The sequence below is a fragment of the Fonsecaea multimorphosa genome, assembly GCF_000836435.1.
Source record: "Fonsecaea multimorphosa CBS 102226 unplaced genomic scaffold supercont1.10, whole genome shotgun sequence".
NCBI lineage: Eukaryota > Fungi > Ascomycota > Eurotiomycetes > Chaetothyriales > Herpotrichiellaceae > Fonsecaea > Fonsecaea multimorphosa.
In genome coordinates, this window is record NW_015971644.1 from 539769 (window position 1) to 554488 (window position 14720).

Genomic DNA, 14720 nt, shown 5'->3' on the forward strand with positions numbered 1-14720 from the left:
TTTGCATAACGGCGTGTTACTGGCTCGAAGGCAACATATAGAAATAAAAGGATCGGTTGGTCTGTTGTTCCAAGGCATAGAAAAGTCGTGTGACATTTGTCAATGTATGGATGGTATTGATGCATAGTATAACCTGAAAAAGGAGTGAAGGGGGCAAGCCAATCTTTGTGAGATGGTCAATTTGTGACGGACGTCCTCACCCTCAGATAGTTTGGAGCAGCAGAATCAAAAGCAGTGTCGGCATCTCTGACCAGCATCCAGTGGTCCTCGTGCCATCGTGCCATCGTGCCATCATCAGTGCCGCAGTTATGGATTTTCATACGCTTGCACCCAGAACGAGAAACAATCACGGCATCCTCGCGCAGATTGACTATGGAATACGGCCCATCTTCTTCTTCCCCATGGACTTGCCTCAAGGCAAGTAGCCATGATGAAAAAGGTAATGTGAATGAATGAATGAACGAATGATAGAGAAACAAGCCAGCTCAGCCAGACGAGAATCAGGAATCGGCCTAAATCTGTCTGTCTGGCGGTCCGTTCCCTGCCTGCTCCAATTCAGTGGACATTGGACATTTGGAACACAGCCATCCCAAACAACACGGCACAGAGCAAAAGGGGGGAATGCTGGTGTCGGTGTTTGGTTGGTTGGTTTGGCTTGTCCATTGCTTTTTCTCCCACAGTCACACGCACGCACGCATATAAGAGTTGAATCTTGCGTTTTGAATGACCCTCGCACTGGTCACCCGGTCGAGGGTATTGAGATGTTGAGATCTCGATTTGGAAAAGTGCCCCTCAGAATGGTACGCTGCCGCCAGTGACCGCCCTCTTCGGAAAATTGCCCCCGAGATCGAACGTGAATTTTGGACCATAACGCCGGTATGGTGCGATGGGACCAGTTTGTGTTTTGAAGGATCTTGAACTCGGCCGCGCTCGATGAACCCCCAGCAAATGTGGTAATGGAATGATAGCAAGCCTTTTTCCGTGGGCCTGATATCCGTGTATTGTTTCAAAGTATTGTGGATTTTCATGACGGTCGTGGTCCAATTTCAAAGTGAGGATTGGATATCCGCCCATGTTTTCTTTCCCGACGTTTCGAGACTGGATCACTCTTTTTTCTTCTCGCTAACCCCGTGGGCTTTTTCTCAGCCTCTACGTGCTCTCTCATCGTAGGGTAATAGCTCCAGGCCGCAAGCACAGAGGATAGCTTCTCGCTCTTCACTCCTTTCTTCTTGCTGACCCCGCGGGCTTTTTCTTAGCCTCTACGTGCTCTCTCATCGTAGGGTCACAGCTCCAGGTTGCAAGCATAGAGGATATAGCTCTCACGCCTCTTTGGCATGCCCGAGTCCATGGCTGATCAGGCTCATGGCACAAGGGATGTATTCATGACCTCTGCACCTTCTGTGTCAGAAGGCAGAAAATCCAGGTGCCTGTTGCACTCTGGACAGCTTCCTGCGCCGCAATTCGACAGCAGAGGTCATCTCCCACAGGCCTTCGTCAAGACGAGTGGGTCGAGTTTCCAAATGATTCTTTGAGGTTGTGATTGACGAAAAGCTCGTCGCCTCTTGCAGACGGTTTTGAGAACAGAGATACACTGCGTTCCTTTATTGAGCCCAAGCCAGCATTTGTCCTCCTTCTGGGGAAACCGCCCAGAGGAGGTGCTGTACAAAGGAAGAAAGCATTTGAGTCATCTGTTCTTGCTGCTTTTCGGGTTCAAGAGCGAGCGAATCGTTTTCTCACACCTTCGTGGTTCCAGGAGGTTCCTTTTCTCGGCGAACGGGCGCCTAACAACAGGTTTCCTTGGTGTCCCGCGGTTCCAGGGGATTCCTTGACAACCGGGTAATTCAGCCAGGCTGGCCAGTATTCTTCGGTTCGAAAGACCGCATTATAGCAATACGTCGTGGAAGGGTATGGCAAGGCCTTGGGCGCTAGACACACTCGCTGGGCAATCACCTGCGATCCAGAAAGGATCACATCGACCGCCGTCAAGCCGTCACCGGCTGACCAGCTGATGGACCCTGCAGTAAGGAGCCAGGACAAGCCCTTCCTGTTTGGGGCCGCCTCATCGGCTGGTCAGCCTATAACAACCAGCACGCCTCTCCTGTCCCTTGGGCCCACAGCGTGCGAAGGGCGCACCCGTGAATGCAATTCCCGACCTCACGCCCGAGAGCGAAGGACGGCACAACCACATCTGCCAGCCTAGCCAACGACCATTTGCGACTCCAGGATTACCTAAGGAGAAGCAAGCAAGCTCCACACGGAGGCGGGCGTTGTAAGGCTTACAACGGTTCTTCGCAACGAGACCGAAGGTACGATCCGTCACTGCCAAACTGCCCGAGCCTTTCTCGGACACTCCGCGAGTACTCCTCCCACCAGCCGCAGAAGATCTCCTCCGCCCACCCCTTGAGGCAGGAAAAGGCAGAAATCCCGCACGCCAGCGGCTCCATGTGGTGAGGGGCTTGCTGCATTCTCGACATTTTGTGAGAGTTGCAGTTGTATCCTTCCTCTTGCCCGATGTGGCGTTGGTTCCGCAGCAGGACATCGGCTCCAAACCACCAAAGTGAGGTCGAACCAGTAACCAGCTCCAGTCAATGCCCAGCTCCGGAGGGGGCCCAAGCCGTAGGGTTCGATACGTCGGATAGCTGCAATCACTCGAAGACTTTGGGCATCGTGTACATGGGAATCCACAACGCGAACTCATCGACGACTGGACGTCGTAGCGAAAAAAAGGCAGAGGAAGGGGAGACGGGAGGAAGGTAGGAAATAGAGGAAGAGGACAGGGGGAAAGACAAATAGTAGGGAATCCAAACGAAGGCAGACGGTGAAGGGGAGCGAGAGGGTTGATAAATAACCTGAGAGCAAGAGATGGAATGGGAGATGAAGGTGGCAGGGAGAAGTTGGCGTGGTTGGGCAGCTGCTCGCCTGGGGAAGTTGAAGTGGGACAGTCGATTTATTAGCTGAGGGCCTCGACCTTTTCCGGCCTTGGCAGAATAAACACGCTAATCATTAGTATCTTTGGCCTACTACTAAGGAATATACCTTGTTCACCTGAAGATTATATACAGGTAGTGTCTCCTATTTCTCAGGGATGATCGGGAGCTTGAGGAAGTTCTCATGCTGAGGACCGATGTGAAGCTCATTGTAACCCAGCAGCTTCTCCCAAGGTCTGTCCTCTGGATGATCGTGTCCAAAGATGCCGACATTCTCACTGTCCGTACCGGAAACCTGAAGCTCCAACATCTCGCCCGGCAGGAGAACCACGTTGGTTGGCCAGATCTCGACGTCGACGGTGTAGACCTCACCAGCAATCACCTCCTGGACGTCGGTGGAATAGTAGTCCCTTTCGGGCATGATTGCGCTGAGAGGGCCAGGGCTACTGACAGTCTTCCTCAGCGAAACTCGCAGCCAGCCTCGAACCACAGGCACCGCATCTCCCGTGGCGCCAGTGTAGAATATTTCTTGGTTGGCAGCGTCGTAGTGTCGAAGAGTGACAAACAAGTCGATCTCGGTGGGTGTTGAGCCATTGAGAGGACTAGCTGACACTGAGAGCCGAACCGATGGATGGCCTGTGATCTCAATCTCCTTCTCGGCCGGCTTTTTCTTGAAACGAACACTTGATGTCGAGTCTAGAGCTTCCCATTTCACCACGGCCCCCTTCGACGGCTTGTCGAGGCCTAGAGTGCCAACCGGGTGCAGGTGATAGTCCGTGTACCTGGTCCTCGCCAATGGCCACTCCTGTTCCATCCTTCGAGGAAACGTCCTCCGTTCCGCCTCGGGGTTGCTATAACCTGGGTTTCCCCGTCGGATACACAAATTCACCGGCGCAACCTTGCCAGGCACCAGCCATCCCTCCCGGTCCTCGCCTTTCAAACAGGCATCCAGGAACGATCGCTGGAGCTCGACGGATTCGTCGTAGAAGAACGGCAAGTCGTGTCGACCAGTCAGGAAGTACAGGTATTTGAACTGCGAGCTGGCACCGAGATATCCCAGCGCACTGACCAGTGTGGGGGGGGTGGTTTCCTGTGCTTCAAGTGCTACCGGTCCAAGGAGATGGTCCATCCCGAGCACCTGTTCACCGACAGGGGAGAGGAGTACGACTATGATAGCAAAGAATATGGTGATGAAGATTCGAGTCGGGGCACCTCTGAAGAAGAACGGCGGAGGGAGGAGCACCACAGCATTGACCCGAACGAGTCCGACAAAGGAAAGTCAGCAAGGAGGCTGACATTTGGGAGAGTAGCAGGTAGAAAAGCTCGAGGTGGACAGTAATGGTTGAGCAATGCCGGACCCAAATGTAAATGGCGGGCTTCTTCAACGCCTTTGCTGTGCTCGAGGGATGATAGGTACCTAGTAGGTAGTATTGGCTTTTGCCTGGCTTGCCTGGCAGGCATCATCCGCCTCCGCCGCTTCCCACACGTCACACGTCATTTCATCGTGACAGACGCGAATTAATCAACGGCCTTAATTACCCCACGCGTCGAACGCGCTTTCGCTTCTCGATGTATTGAAAAATCGACCGCGCAGGTAATTGTTGTAGCCACACCTTGACCTGGATGAAACTGGTGCCGTTGGGTTGTGTGCTCGCACCTGAGGCCATTCTCAGAACCTTCCTGCCTTTTCATCTTCCATACCACCTCACATTCCTGTCACGGTCTTTCCTTGCACCTGCCGTCCTCTGTCCGTCTTCGAGATTTGTTACATTTGCCTTCAAGTCTCTGTCTCTCCAACTGCAGCCGAACATGCCACAAGGACGGCAATCAACTCTTGGGTACAGCTGCTCTCACTTTGGTGGATTCTGACTGGTGCTAACTTTCACAGCAAGTTCCTCGGGAACAAGCAAGACGGCAATAAATCTAAAACTCAGTCTACCCTCTCCTTCAACCAGAAGTCAACATCTAACGGCAAGAAAGTGGATGACCCACACGAGGAAGAGGATGATGGGACCCCTGAGCCGAGAAAAGAACTCGCGGATGATGTCGACAATGGCAAGGATGAAAGTAACGATTCACCAAGTAGAAAACACAAGCTAGAGGATGAGGAGGAGGAGGAAGATTCTGATGATCAGCCTGTGGTCAAGAGACGGAGAACAACATCTGCATCCAAAGACAAGCCAACAGAGTCCCCAAAGACGAATGGTGTGGCATCAAAGTCGAAATCTGACGCCAACACTGAAAAGATATCTTCGAAAACGGTCAAATCAGAGCAGGAGGAACCAGAATCGTCAGATCGGAACAGCAGCGTCTCAGAAGCCGAAGATGATGTCTCTGCAAGTGAGGATGAGAATCCCAAGGTCGATAAGAAACAAGTCGCCAAAGTTCAGGCCACCATCAAATCAACGGGAAAGGACCCCTATCCAGATTGGAAGGCTGGCGAACCCGTCCCCTACGCGGCGCTGTGCACAACCTTCTCCTTGATCGAACTCACGACAAAGCGGCTACAAATCACAGCCTATTGTTCGGCTTTTCTGCAGCAGGTGCTCCGGTTGACCCCTCAGGATCTCCTGCCTACGATCCAACTCATGCTGAACAAGCTCGCCGCTGACTATGCCGGGATCGAACTTGGAATAGGGGAATCCCTGATCATGAAAGCCATCGGAGAGAGTTCGGGCCGCTCACTATCGGTCATCAAGGCGGATCATCAAAAGATTGGTGACCTGGGTCTGGTAGCTGCCAAGAGCAAATCTAAGCAGGGCCAGATGTTCAAGCCGAAGCCGCTCACTGTCCGAGGCGTCCATCAGGGATTACTCGATATCGCCAAGATGGAAGGGCACGGCTCCCAAGACCAGAAAGTTCGAGCTATCAATAAACTCATGGCGTCTGCAGATGTCTCATCCACAAGCAAAACTGTCGACATCACCAAGGACAAAGGAGGACCGTCTGAGGCCAAGTTCTTGGTTCGTTTCCTTGAAGGAAAACTGAGACTAGGCCTGGCGGAGAAAACCGTCATCATTGCCCTCGCACAGGCTGTAGTGACTCACGAGGCTGCGAAAGATGGCAAGGTACCAACCACGGATCAATTGGCGCAGGGTGAGGCCGCCCTGAAAATGGTTTACAGTCAGCTGCCTTCGTATGAAGTGATCATTCCAGCAATGCTCGAACATGGCATTTTCAACTTACACGAGACGTGCAAGTTGCAGCCGGGAGTGCCCCTGAAACCCATGCTTGCCAAACCGACCAAGTCTGTCACTGAGGTGCTTGACCGCTTCGAGGGCAAGAACTTCACATGCGAATACAAATACGATGGGGAGCGTTCGCAGATCCATTACATTGCCCCCGAAGCCATGTCCGAGTATCCAGCAGCACAGAATACACTAACCAAGGATCCAAAGGCATTCAAAGGTCTGGCAGCCGTGTTCTCGAGGAACTCTGAGGATCTGTCCAAAAAGTACCCTGATATCCTGGAGAAACTCAACACCTGGGTTAAGCCTTCAACGAAGAGTTTTGTGCTGGACTGCGAAACCGTCGCCTGGGATCCTCAAAACAAGAAAGTCCTACCCTTCCAACAGCTCATGACCCGCAAGCGCAAAGATGTGAAGACATCTGAAATCACTGTCAAAGTCTGTGTCTTTGCCTTCGATCTGCTCTTTTATAACGGTGAAGCGCTAGTACAGAAGACATTCCGTGAAAGACGAGAAATACTACATGATGCCTTTGTGCCAACAGAGGGTGAATTCCAGTTTGCCCAGTTTGGCGATGCGAAGGACGTCGAAGAGATTCAGCACCTGCTCGATGATGCTGTCAAGGCATCCTGCGAAGGGTTAATGGTGAAGATGCTCGACACGGAAGAATCAGCTTACGAGCCGTCCAAACGGTCGAGGAACTGGCTCAAAGTGAAGAAGGACTATCTCGCTGGCATTGGCGACTCCTTGGATCTCGTGGTGCTAGGAGCTTATCACGGCAAAGGTAAGCGCACTTCCTGGTATGGCGCTTTCCTCCTTGCGGCGTACAACCCAGACACCCAAACCTTCGAAACAGTCTGCAACATCGGCACCGGCTTCTCAGAATCCCTGCTCGAGGAGCTTGCCAAGGAGCTCTCGGAGATCGTGATTGAGCGTCCCAAGCCCTTTTACTCTCATTCGACTGTGAAGAACGATCAACCAGACGTCTGGTTCGAGCCGCGCCATGTCTGGGAAGTGAAGACCGCAGATCTTACGTTGAGTCCCAGATACAGGGCCGCGATCGACGAAATGGGCGGCAAGAACGGGATAAGCCTCAGGTTTCCTCGGTTCATTCAGCGGAGAGACGACAAGAAGCCGGAAGAGGCGACGAGCAGCGCCCAAGTAGCAGAGATGTATCGGAAGCAGGAGGTCATGCAGAAGGAGCAGTCGAGCAAAACTGGCGTGGATGACGACTTTGAGTATTAGGCGGAGGAAGAGTACTACGAATGACATGACACGAGCGAGGTGGTTAGATACGTGGCGGGTGTTCGCTGGTTCGATTGATCATCCAACTTGTTGTTGGTCATGGCGAGGATGGAGGAGGACTCGGAGGTATGAGGGGTTCATGATATGATGTGATGTTATCATTCCCCTACCGACCCATGAATTGCTCGTTGTATCATCAAGTGAACCTGCAACCTGAAAAGAAAGCACATATTGACAAGGCGGATCTGCAATCCCCAACCCAGACCTTATGGGAAACCGAGAAATGCATGATATAAGACAAACTACTAGGTACTTAGTTTAAACCAGCGCCATTAATCCTTTAATTTTTCTCACCTTGGCGTTTATGTATTCGGGCTAGGTTACCCTTGTCTTGTGCGCGCCATTTCCTCTTTCACCGAGTCTGGAATCTCGGCGATGACGAGGTACAGCACGCCCTGCTGCATCGAGGGGACTTGTCTGAGCACTTGCCTGAGTCCGCCGCGTCCACCATCGGAACTGCCTTGCGCTGCTCCATGTGCTCCTTGTGGGCTCCCAGACCGTTCGCGGCGGCGGTCACGTCGTTGACGACGATGGGGCCGCCGGTCAGCGCTGTCGCGGGATGATGGATAGCCAGTGGCACGGTCTTCCGAGTCGGGAGAATTATGATGGGGTTGAGATCGAGAAGCAGAAGCATCCGAGACAGTCCGTGCTAGCCGCATCAACAATCCCTCGTCCTTGTGTGAGCTTGATCGCCTGAGGTCCCTTGCTGTCGAGAGCAGCCCGCCCTGGTCGCCTCTGGGGTTAATGATGCCACCTGTCAGGAGGGCGAGAGGACTTCCCGAGTTTGCGGGATGGTTTGGGTCGCTGTAGCGGCTGGTGAATGTCTGTTGGGCATTTGAATCGGCGTACGTGTCGGGATAAGCGGCTTGGGCGCGTCTATCAAAGTACGAGTTAACGAACTTTGATCCCCGCTTCCAAGACGACGCTGGCTGTTGGCCGTTGTTGTCACCTGCTACTTCTTCGTCGACATCTGGGAAGATCAGCGGTGCGGATTGGGGAATCGCGAGTTCACGTCGGTCTGTTGTTCCGCCGGCAGATGAGGGAAGTGGACGGCCCGTGTCGACGTCCAGGATTCGTTGGTTAGATTGAGCGGGTGAAAAAGTCGTGATCATCGCATGCAGCCCCACGGGCCAAAACATGTCCCTGTTCGCCTTGTCGAGGAAATTGTTTGTTCTCACCCTCTCCTGAATGGCCATGGCATGCTGCGCGCCAAATTGCACACCCATGCCTACGGCCATGGCAATCATGCTGGGGGCAAACCCGGCGGCTATGGCGCCGATGTTGATTGCGTGGAACACGGGGGAGGCACGTGAGGACTGTTGGAAATCCTTGAGGAATTGGAGAAAGGTGGTCTGAGAGATGTTTTTGTGGGTTTGGAGGATAGGGGCGTATGCTCGAATGAACCCTCGCGAAGAACGGTGGGGGCGACGCTGAGGCAGGATTATGGGATATGGGAGGGGTTTTATGGTCGTGAATGGGGTCGTGCTAGAAGAGCTCGGAGAGATTGCTTCATCGTACGATGGTGGAAGGATGGATTCGAGGGCGTAAGCATCCTCCTCATCTTCGTCGTCTTCGTCGGAAAGTGATTCTTGTTCGTCGATCTTCCGGACTTCATGTTGACTACCGAGTGTTGCGCTCCTCGTTGCGCCGTTGGCGTCCTCAAGGGCATCATGTCGCGTGACAACTGTGCTTGACTTTTTGTTCTTGTGTTGGGCATGCGCCTCGACCGCAAGGCCTATGAGACCGCCAATTCCTTTGGTTGCCCGATTGATGGCCCCATCTCGTTGGCGGCGACTCATGCTTTCAGATATATATTCTTCGAAGGATTAGTGTGAAGTCCCGGTGTCGGTCTGAGAATCTTGGATTCACGTATATGCGGAAGGTTGTGTCGAGATGTGAGGGACATGTTCTGAGCTGGAAGCAGGATACCTACCTGAATATATAGGAAGTGACTGAGCATATAAAGAAAGGGAGGCAGGACACCAGAGCCGTGACATTGATCATTTACCGGGTCAGCCCTGTACTTACCTACGCATTGACATCAGTAGACGACTGCTTGCATATTGAATCTGTCTATATCAAGCGAGGTCGAAGTGGTTACCAGGTTGGGTTAGCTCACTGAGGCAGTGTACGAGGTACTCCAAATGCTGCCACAATCGGCATCAGGCTTCCCAACTTGTCGGCACAAGTAGTCTGCATTGCCATCATCAGATTGGTTAAGCTCATGTCGGCAGTCCCTCAGGCACCAGCGTAAAGTCTGCTGGAAGGTTTCGAAGATCACTGATTGGGCTCAGGGGTAGAGGAACCATAATGGGTTCGCCGGCGTATGCGACACCTGCGCCCGTGCCGTATATCGTATCGGAAATGCAATGTCAGTACGGGACACGGTTAGATTGAGCAGGCAGCAACATTTCTTCAGAAAGAAAAAGGTATGTGATCGAATCTGCTGGGGCGTGGCTGATCATGAGTGTTTGACAACAGGGAGAAGCGAGAAAGGACCACCGGTGACAAGATATTCTGCTGAGCTCCTTCACCATGTCTGACAACCTCAACCCTGCCAAGATTAGTGCAGACAGCATTGGTCGGGCACTTGTCAGACACATTATTTATTGCGATTCCAGTCCACCTCACGTGGTCCCTGGATTGTCATCGACGAATCCCCCTTGATCACTCCCTCCAACCTCTCCATGCACGTCGAAGCCTCGTGTCTCGTCAATCACCACGCCCAACACAGCGGCTCAAATCAGCTCTCTTTCTTAGATTTACGGTCGCTAAATACAGTCGTTCCACTGGAACAGGGCACCCTAGTTGATCTGCTCATCTGTTTGCCCCTCTCCACAACCTCACATTGACTACCCTTCTCCCCAATACCATGGATCTCGCGTACGATCATATTGCTGAACAGGCGTACAATCCCGGCGATCGTGCCACAACTCCTACACCTGCGACGACCATCTCAAACACCAACGATACCTCCACGCCAAAGACAAGCTCTCCTAGACAGAGTCTCCAAGCAGAGTTTCAGGAGACCTTCAAAGCATTTTCCAATTCACAATGGGGTGTCAAGCTAGGTGGCTTCTGGGGCAATGTCAGAAAGCAAGGAGAAAGTCTATACGAGGAGGCGAAGAAGGAGGCCGCTGAAATGGCCAGCGACATGGAAGCCTTGCGCCTGAAGGGTGTCAAGGGTTTCGGTTTCGCGACGGAACAGAAGGAGGGGGAGAATGCTTCAGGAACAACAGACGGGGACACAGAGTTACCTAGCACCAGCAAAGACAGTGAGCAGAACAATACGATCCAAGAGACGGAGACATTCCTCGAGCGGTTCAAAGCCGAGGCTGCAAAGAGACTGAAAGACGTGCAACGGGCAGAAGACGCAGCCGATGAGGCGCTCTTGAGGTTCGGCACAAACATCAGGAATTTCTTGCGAGACGCTGTATCGGTAACTGCTCCCGACGACGAAGAGGACGCAAGCCGCCGGCCTGGCGAGGTGCTGTTCGAGAGTAGAGACCCTACCTCAGGCAAAAGAGTCATTCACACAAGCAGATTTGATGCACAGCTACATGTCGTCCACACCACAATGACGAGCTTCACTCAAGACCCCAGCGGGGCGGGCGACCAGTGGGACGACTTCAAAAAGGGGTTTGACATCGACAAGATGACCGCACGCATTGCGCAAGACCTCGACAAATACCGCGAGCTGAGAAGCTCCATGGAGAAGCTCGTGCCGGAGAAAGTCGAGTACAAAGATTTCTGGACGAGATACTATTTCTTGAGACATGTCGTGGAGACGCAAGAAGAAAAGAGAAAAGAGCTTCTCAAAGGTATGGCAAACCTGTGACCTGGACTCTATCAGAGTATGTCTGCTGACGGGATCAAAATACAGCATCTACGCATGAAACAGAGGAAGTTGGCTGGGACGAAGACAGCGATGAGGAGGAGCAGGAGGAGCAGGCGACATCTTCGACTCCCCAGCCGCGGGACAACCACGACGCCGCCGCCGCCGCCGCCGCGGCAGTGCCCAAAGTCCTAGTCGCCCAGAACACCAACGACTCCTCAACCACAATACACCAGACTCCTTTACCCGCTGAATCGAGCTCGCTCAAGCCCACCACCGAAGGCCGTCGATCTCACGACGAAAAGTCAGTCGCCGACAGCGACGCCAGCTACGATCTCGTCAGCGGGGCCAATAGCCGGGCCCCAGGAAGCCCGAAAGACGATCTGGGAAGGTCGCCCACGAAGGTGGACGAGGAGAGCGATGAAGAGGACTGGGAGTGAAACAGTCGCTGCTGTTCGTCGCTGCTGTAGTGCTGCTGCTCTTCTCGGATTGGTATTGAAACTTTTATGCCATGCCATGTAATAATGATACCCTGCCACCAATACAAAAACAATCACAACTAAGCTCTGCCCTTCAGGGGATGAGTTCATTCCAGTTATCACCGTCAAAGCCACCTGCAGAGCGCGGACGCCCATGACCACGCCGTAGACCCACGTACTGATTTCTCCCACCCCCGCTGGCTGCTATCCCTTGTCCGAGGGGCAATGAATGGGCACGGCCCCGCCGCGTGTAGGTCAGTACTGAATGTATACCTACAACTAAAAATGGGCATGTCCAAAGGTGCCGGTGACATGTAAACATACCAGGTTATTGACGCGGAGCGTACCAATGGCAATTGTGTTTTGCTAGCTCTTGTGCTTCGGATCCTACCTACCTACCTAGGTAGGTAGGTAGGTAATCTAGTGATAAGGGATCGCAAGGGCGGCTCGGATGCGTCGGCAGAGGAAGCGAGGCTGAGCCAAAGCACGGACAGCCAAGCGCAAATTAGTTCAAAACCACGACACTCGCACTTTTGAAAAGCTATCTCTGTTTCGAGTTCAGTGCATCTGGTATTAGCTATCAGCCCGTTCAGTCGAGCCTATTACAGCAGAAGTTTTATGCTCGTGCTAAAAGGTACCGCTTGGTTGTCCGTAAAATCCGTTACGCATCAAGAGGCACGCTGCATTGACCATGAACAAGCCCAATCGCGCTGAGATTCTGTCCGCCGATTGTTCCCTTTGCCCTGCCCCGTGAAGCAAGGATGCAAGTCGCGCCATTCGAAAGTGGGTATCAACAGTGATGTGGAAACAAATTGGAAATTTTCATCGACCCTCCTACCCGGCCCAAATGTGGCTCAAGTGTCTTCATTCACAGCATCATGATAGCAGCCAGGCCTGCGATACCTGCCAGACCATTGACAGCCACTGTTGCCTTGGGCATTGCCGCACCTGTGGCACTAGATCCTCCCGACGAAGCGGACGATGATGCACCGGATGCACCAGACGAACCAGCCGAGGCGGCAGAGCTAGTGGCACTGGCCAAATGCGAAGATGCAGAGCTGGCGACTGAGGATGCAGAAGCCGAAGCGGACGAAGCAGCGTTCGAGGCAGCAGAGGAGGCCGACGAGACTTCGGAGGAAAGGGAGGCTGAGATGGACGAAGCCGATGCGCTTGCGCCAGAGGCGGCCGAAGACGCATGACTTGAGGCAGAGGACTAAGTTCCGTTAGTGATCCTAGACACTTCCTTTCAACACGGAATGATGGTACTTACCCCCCCTCCTGCAACTTTGCTAAAGATGGTGGATGTGCCCACAGCCGTGGTGAATGTGCTGCCTGCACTGTCGGTGCCAGTCGAGAACAGAGTCTCAGTCGAGATAGGAGTCGAAGAGGCGCCGCTGCCCCCTGAGCCTGCGCCAGCAAAGATGAGGGATGTCCCAACAGCGGTGGTAATGGTGCTGCCGCCGGAGGTAAGGGTGGAAAAGAGAGTCTCGGTAGATATTGGCGTTGGGGAGCCACTGGAGCCAGAACCTGAGCCAGAGGCCGAAGCAGCAGGGCTGGACCCAGAAGCAGTGCCAGTAGCAGCGGCGCCACTTGGGCCAGTCGCAGTGGTACCACCAACAGTCAAAACAGAGGTTCCGGAGAGAGGACCAACTGAACTACCGGCGCTGGATGCGGAAGAAGCAGCTGACAAGAATCAGTACATTGTCCGACTCCCAGCAAAAGACGTCCATCTTCACTCACCAGAGGCGCAGTAATTTTGCCCATACGTCAAAATCGGTGAGATGTCTGTGCCAACCGGACAAGCCTCAGAGGAGCAGTCGTGGAGGCCATAGCTGAAGTCAGAGTTCTTGCACAAACAGACGACGTCAGTCTGTCCATTGACATCGGGGCAGCCGAGATTAGGAGCTTCGGCGACCATGTTGTTGAAACACAGTTGCTGAAGCAAAGGTCAGTCAACGTTCTCAGCAGCCGGCTTAGAGCACGAGGTACTTACACCGCATGCTGGAAGGCTGGACAATGTCTGCGCGAGGCTTGCGCTGACCAGAGCAGCGGCGACGACAAAGCTCTTCATGGTTGAGGACAAAGGGATCAAGGCCCGTGGATGAAGGTGAGTGTTACGCGGCGTAAAGGGTGCGATCAATAAGATGATGCACTGTACGTGACGGCGACGTCGAGAGTAAGTCGTGGGTAAGGCAGGGAGGAGAGATGACAAGGTGCAGTGAAGTGGTGGTAGAGGAAGAGAAAGCAACCTCGAGGCGCAAAGTGAACTGACGGACAAGGTTTTATTGGAGGTTTAGGGGGTTCAAAGCTGGAAGGTGGAAGGTGGAAGTGGGAAGCTTTTGACTTCCAGGTTGGAAAGTGAAGGAGTGAAGGTCAAGTGAAGGTCGAGCTGGGGTAGTGACGGAAGTGGAGACGCTGTTGCCCGTGACGAGGGAGCAGGCAAACGCACAGCTCTGAAGGGGCGGCACGCGGTATGAGGTACGAGGTACAGAGGTCGATGCGGTCTGCGGTCTGCAGCACCGAGGTAGGTTATGCAGCAGGGTGCAGCTGAGTATGGAGTACTACCTAGTAGTAGTAGCTGGACACCGAGTCGATGGCGAGATGGATGCTCGTCAGTGTTAATTCGCTTCAGGAGCACCAGGAGGAAAGCTTGACATGCAGAGTCAGGAACCAAGTTTTCCCACCATTAATTATACTTTCCAGGCCAACAGGGGATTCGGGTCGACGGGGAGGTTGGTTGGTCGACTGGGTTTGCTGTTGTTCATGCTGTGAGAGCTGGCAGTGGCACTCACTGCCACTCAGTGGTTACAGACAGCTCGACGAGTTCCTATGGCAGTTTAGTCCCTTGCAAGCTAGGTCATTGAAACTGCGGAGGCTGAACTTTACCAGCCGGACCAGGTAAATGACCGCAGCCACCTTGTGACACAATGACACCGGGAAACTCGATTCTGGTCCAATCGACTGTTTTGACCGCCACCCGTTCAGC

The 14720-nt window shown here is 53.3% G+C and overlaps 5 protein-coding genes across 5 annotated transcripts; 2 read left to right on the top strand and 3 right to left on the bottom strand.

The window, feature by feature from the left end:
* Positions 1 to 3072: 3072 nt before the first annotated feature.
* Positions 3073 to 4056, bottom strand: Z520_05772 (uncharacterized protein; the record flags this gene model as incomplete). Its single annotated transcript, XM_016776275.1, has 1 exon — positions 3073 to 4056. One exon carries the CDS (start codon positions 4054 to 4056, stop codon positions 3073 to 3075), a length of 984 nt encoding a protein of 327 aa, XP_016632594.1.
* A 680-nt stretch (positions 4057 to 4736) lies between these two features.
* Positions 4737 to 7360, top strand: Z520_05773 (uncharacterized protein; the record flags this gene model as incomplete). Its single annotated transcript, XM_016776276.1, has 2 exons — positions 4737 to 4765; positions 4816 to 7360. 2 exons carry the CDS (start codon positions 4737 to 4739, stop codon positions 7358 to 7360), a joined length of 2574 nt encoding a protein of 857 aa, XP_016632595.1.
* Positions 7361 to 7740: 380 nt separating this feature from the next.
* On the bottom strand, positions 7741 to 9219 carry Z520_05774 (uncharacterized protein; the record flags this gene model as incomplete). Its single annotated transcript, XM_016776277.1, has 1 exon — positions 7741 to 9219. The coding sequence occupies one exon, from the start codon at positions 9217 to 9219 to the stop codon at positions 7741 to 7743; it is 1479 nt and encodes a 492-aa protein (XP_016632596.1).
* Positions 9220 to 10292: 1073 nt separating this feature from the next.
* Positions 10293 to 11695, top strand: Z520_05775 (uncharacterized protein; the record flags this gene model as incomplete). Its single annotated transcript, XM_016776278.1, has 2 exons — positions 10293 to 11241; positions 11304 to 11695. The coding sequence occupies 2 exons, from the start codon at positions 10293 to 10295 to the stop codon at positions 11693 to 11695; spliced, it is 1341 nt and encodes a 446-aa protein (XP_016632597.1).
* A 907-nt stretch (positions 11696 to 12602) lies between these two features.
* On the bottom strand, positions 12603 to 13805 carry Z520_05776 (uncharacterized protein; the record flags this gene model as incomplete). Its single annotated transcript, XM_016776279.1, has 4 exons — positions 12603 to 12947; positions 13005 to 13417; positions 13475 to 13670; positions 13728 to 13805. The coding sequence occupies 4 exons, from the start codon at positions 13803 to 13805 to the stop codon at positions 12603 to 12605; spliced, it is 1032 nt and encodes a 343-aa protein (XP_016632598.1).
* Positions 13806 to 14720: the final 915 nt, after the last annotated feature.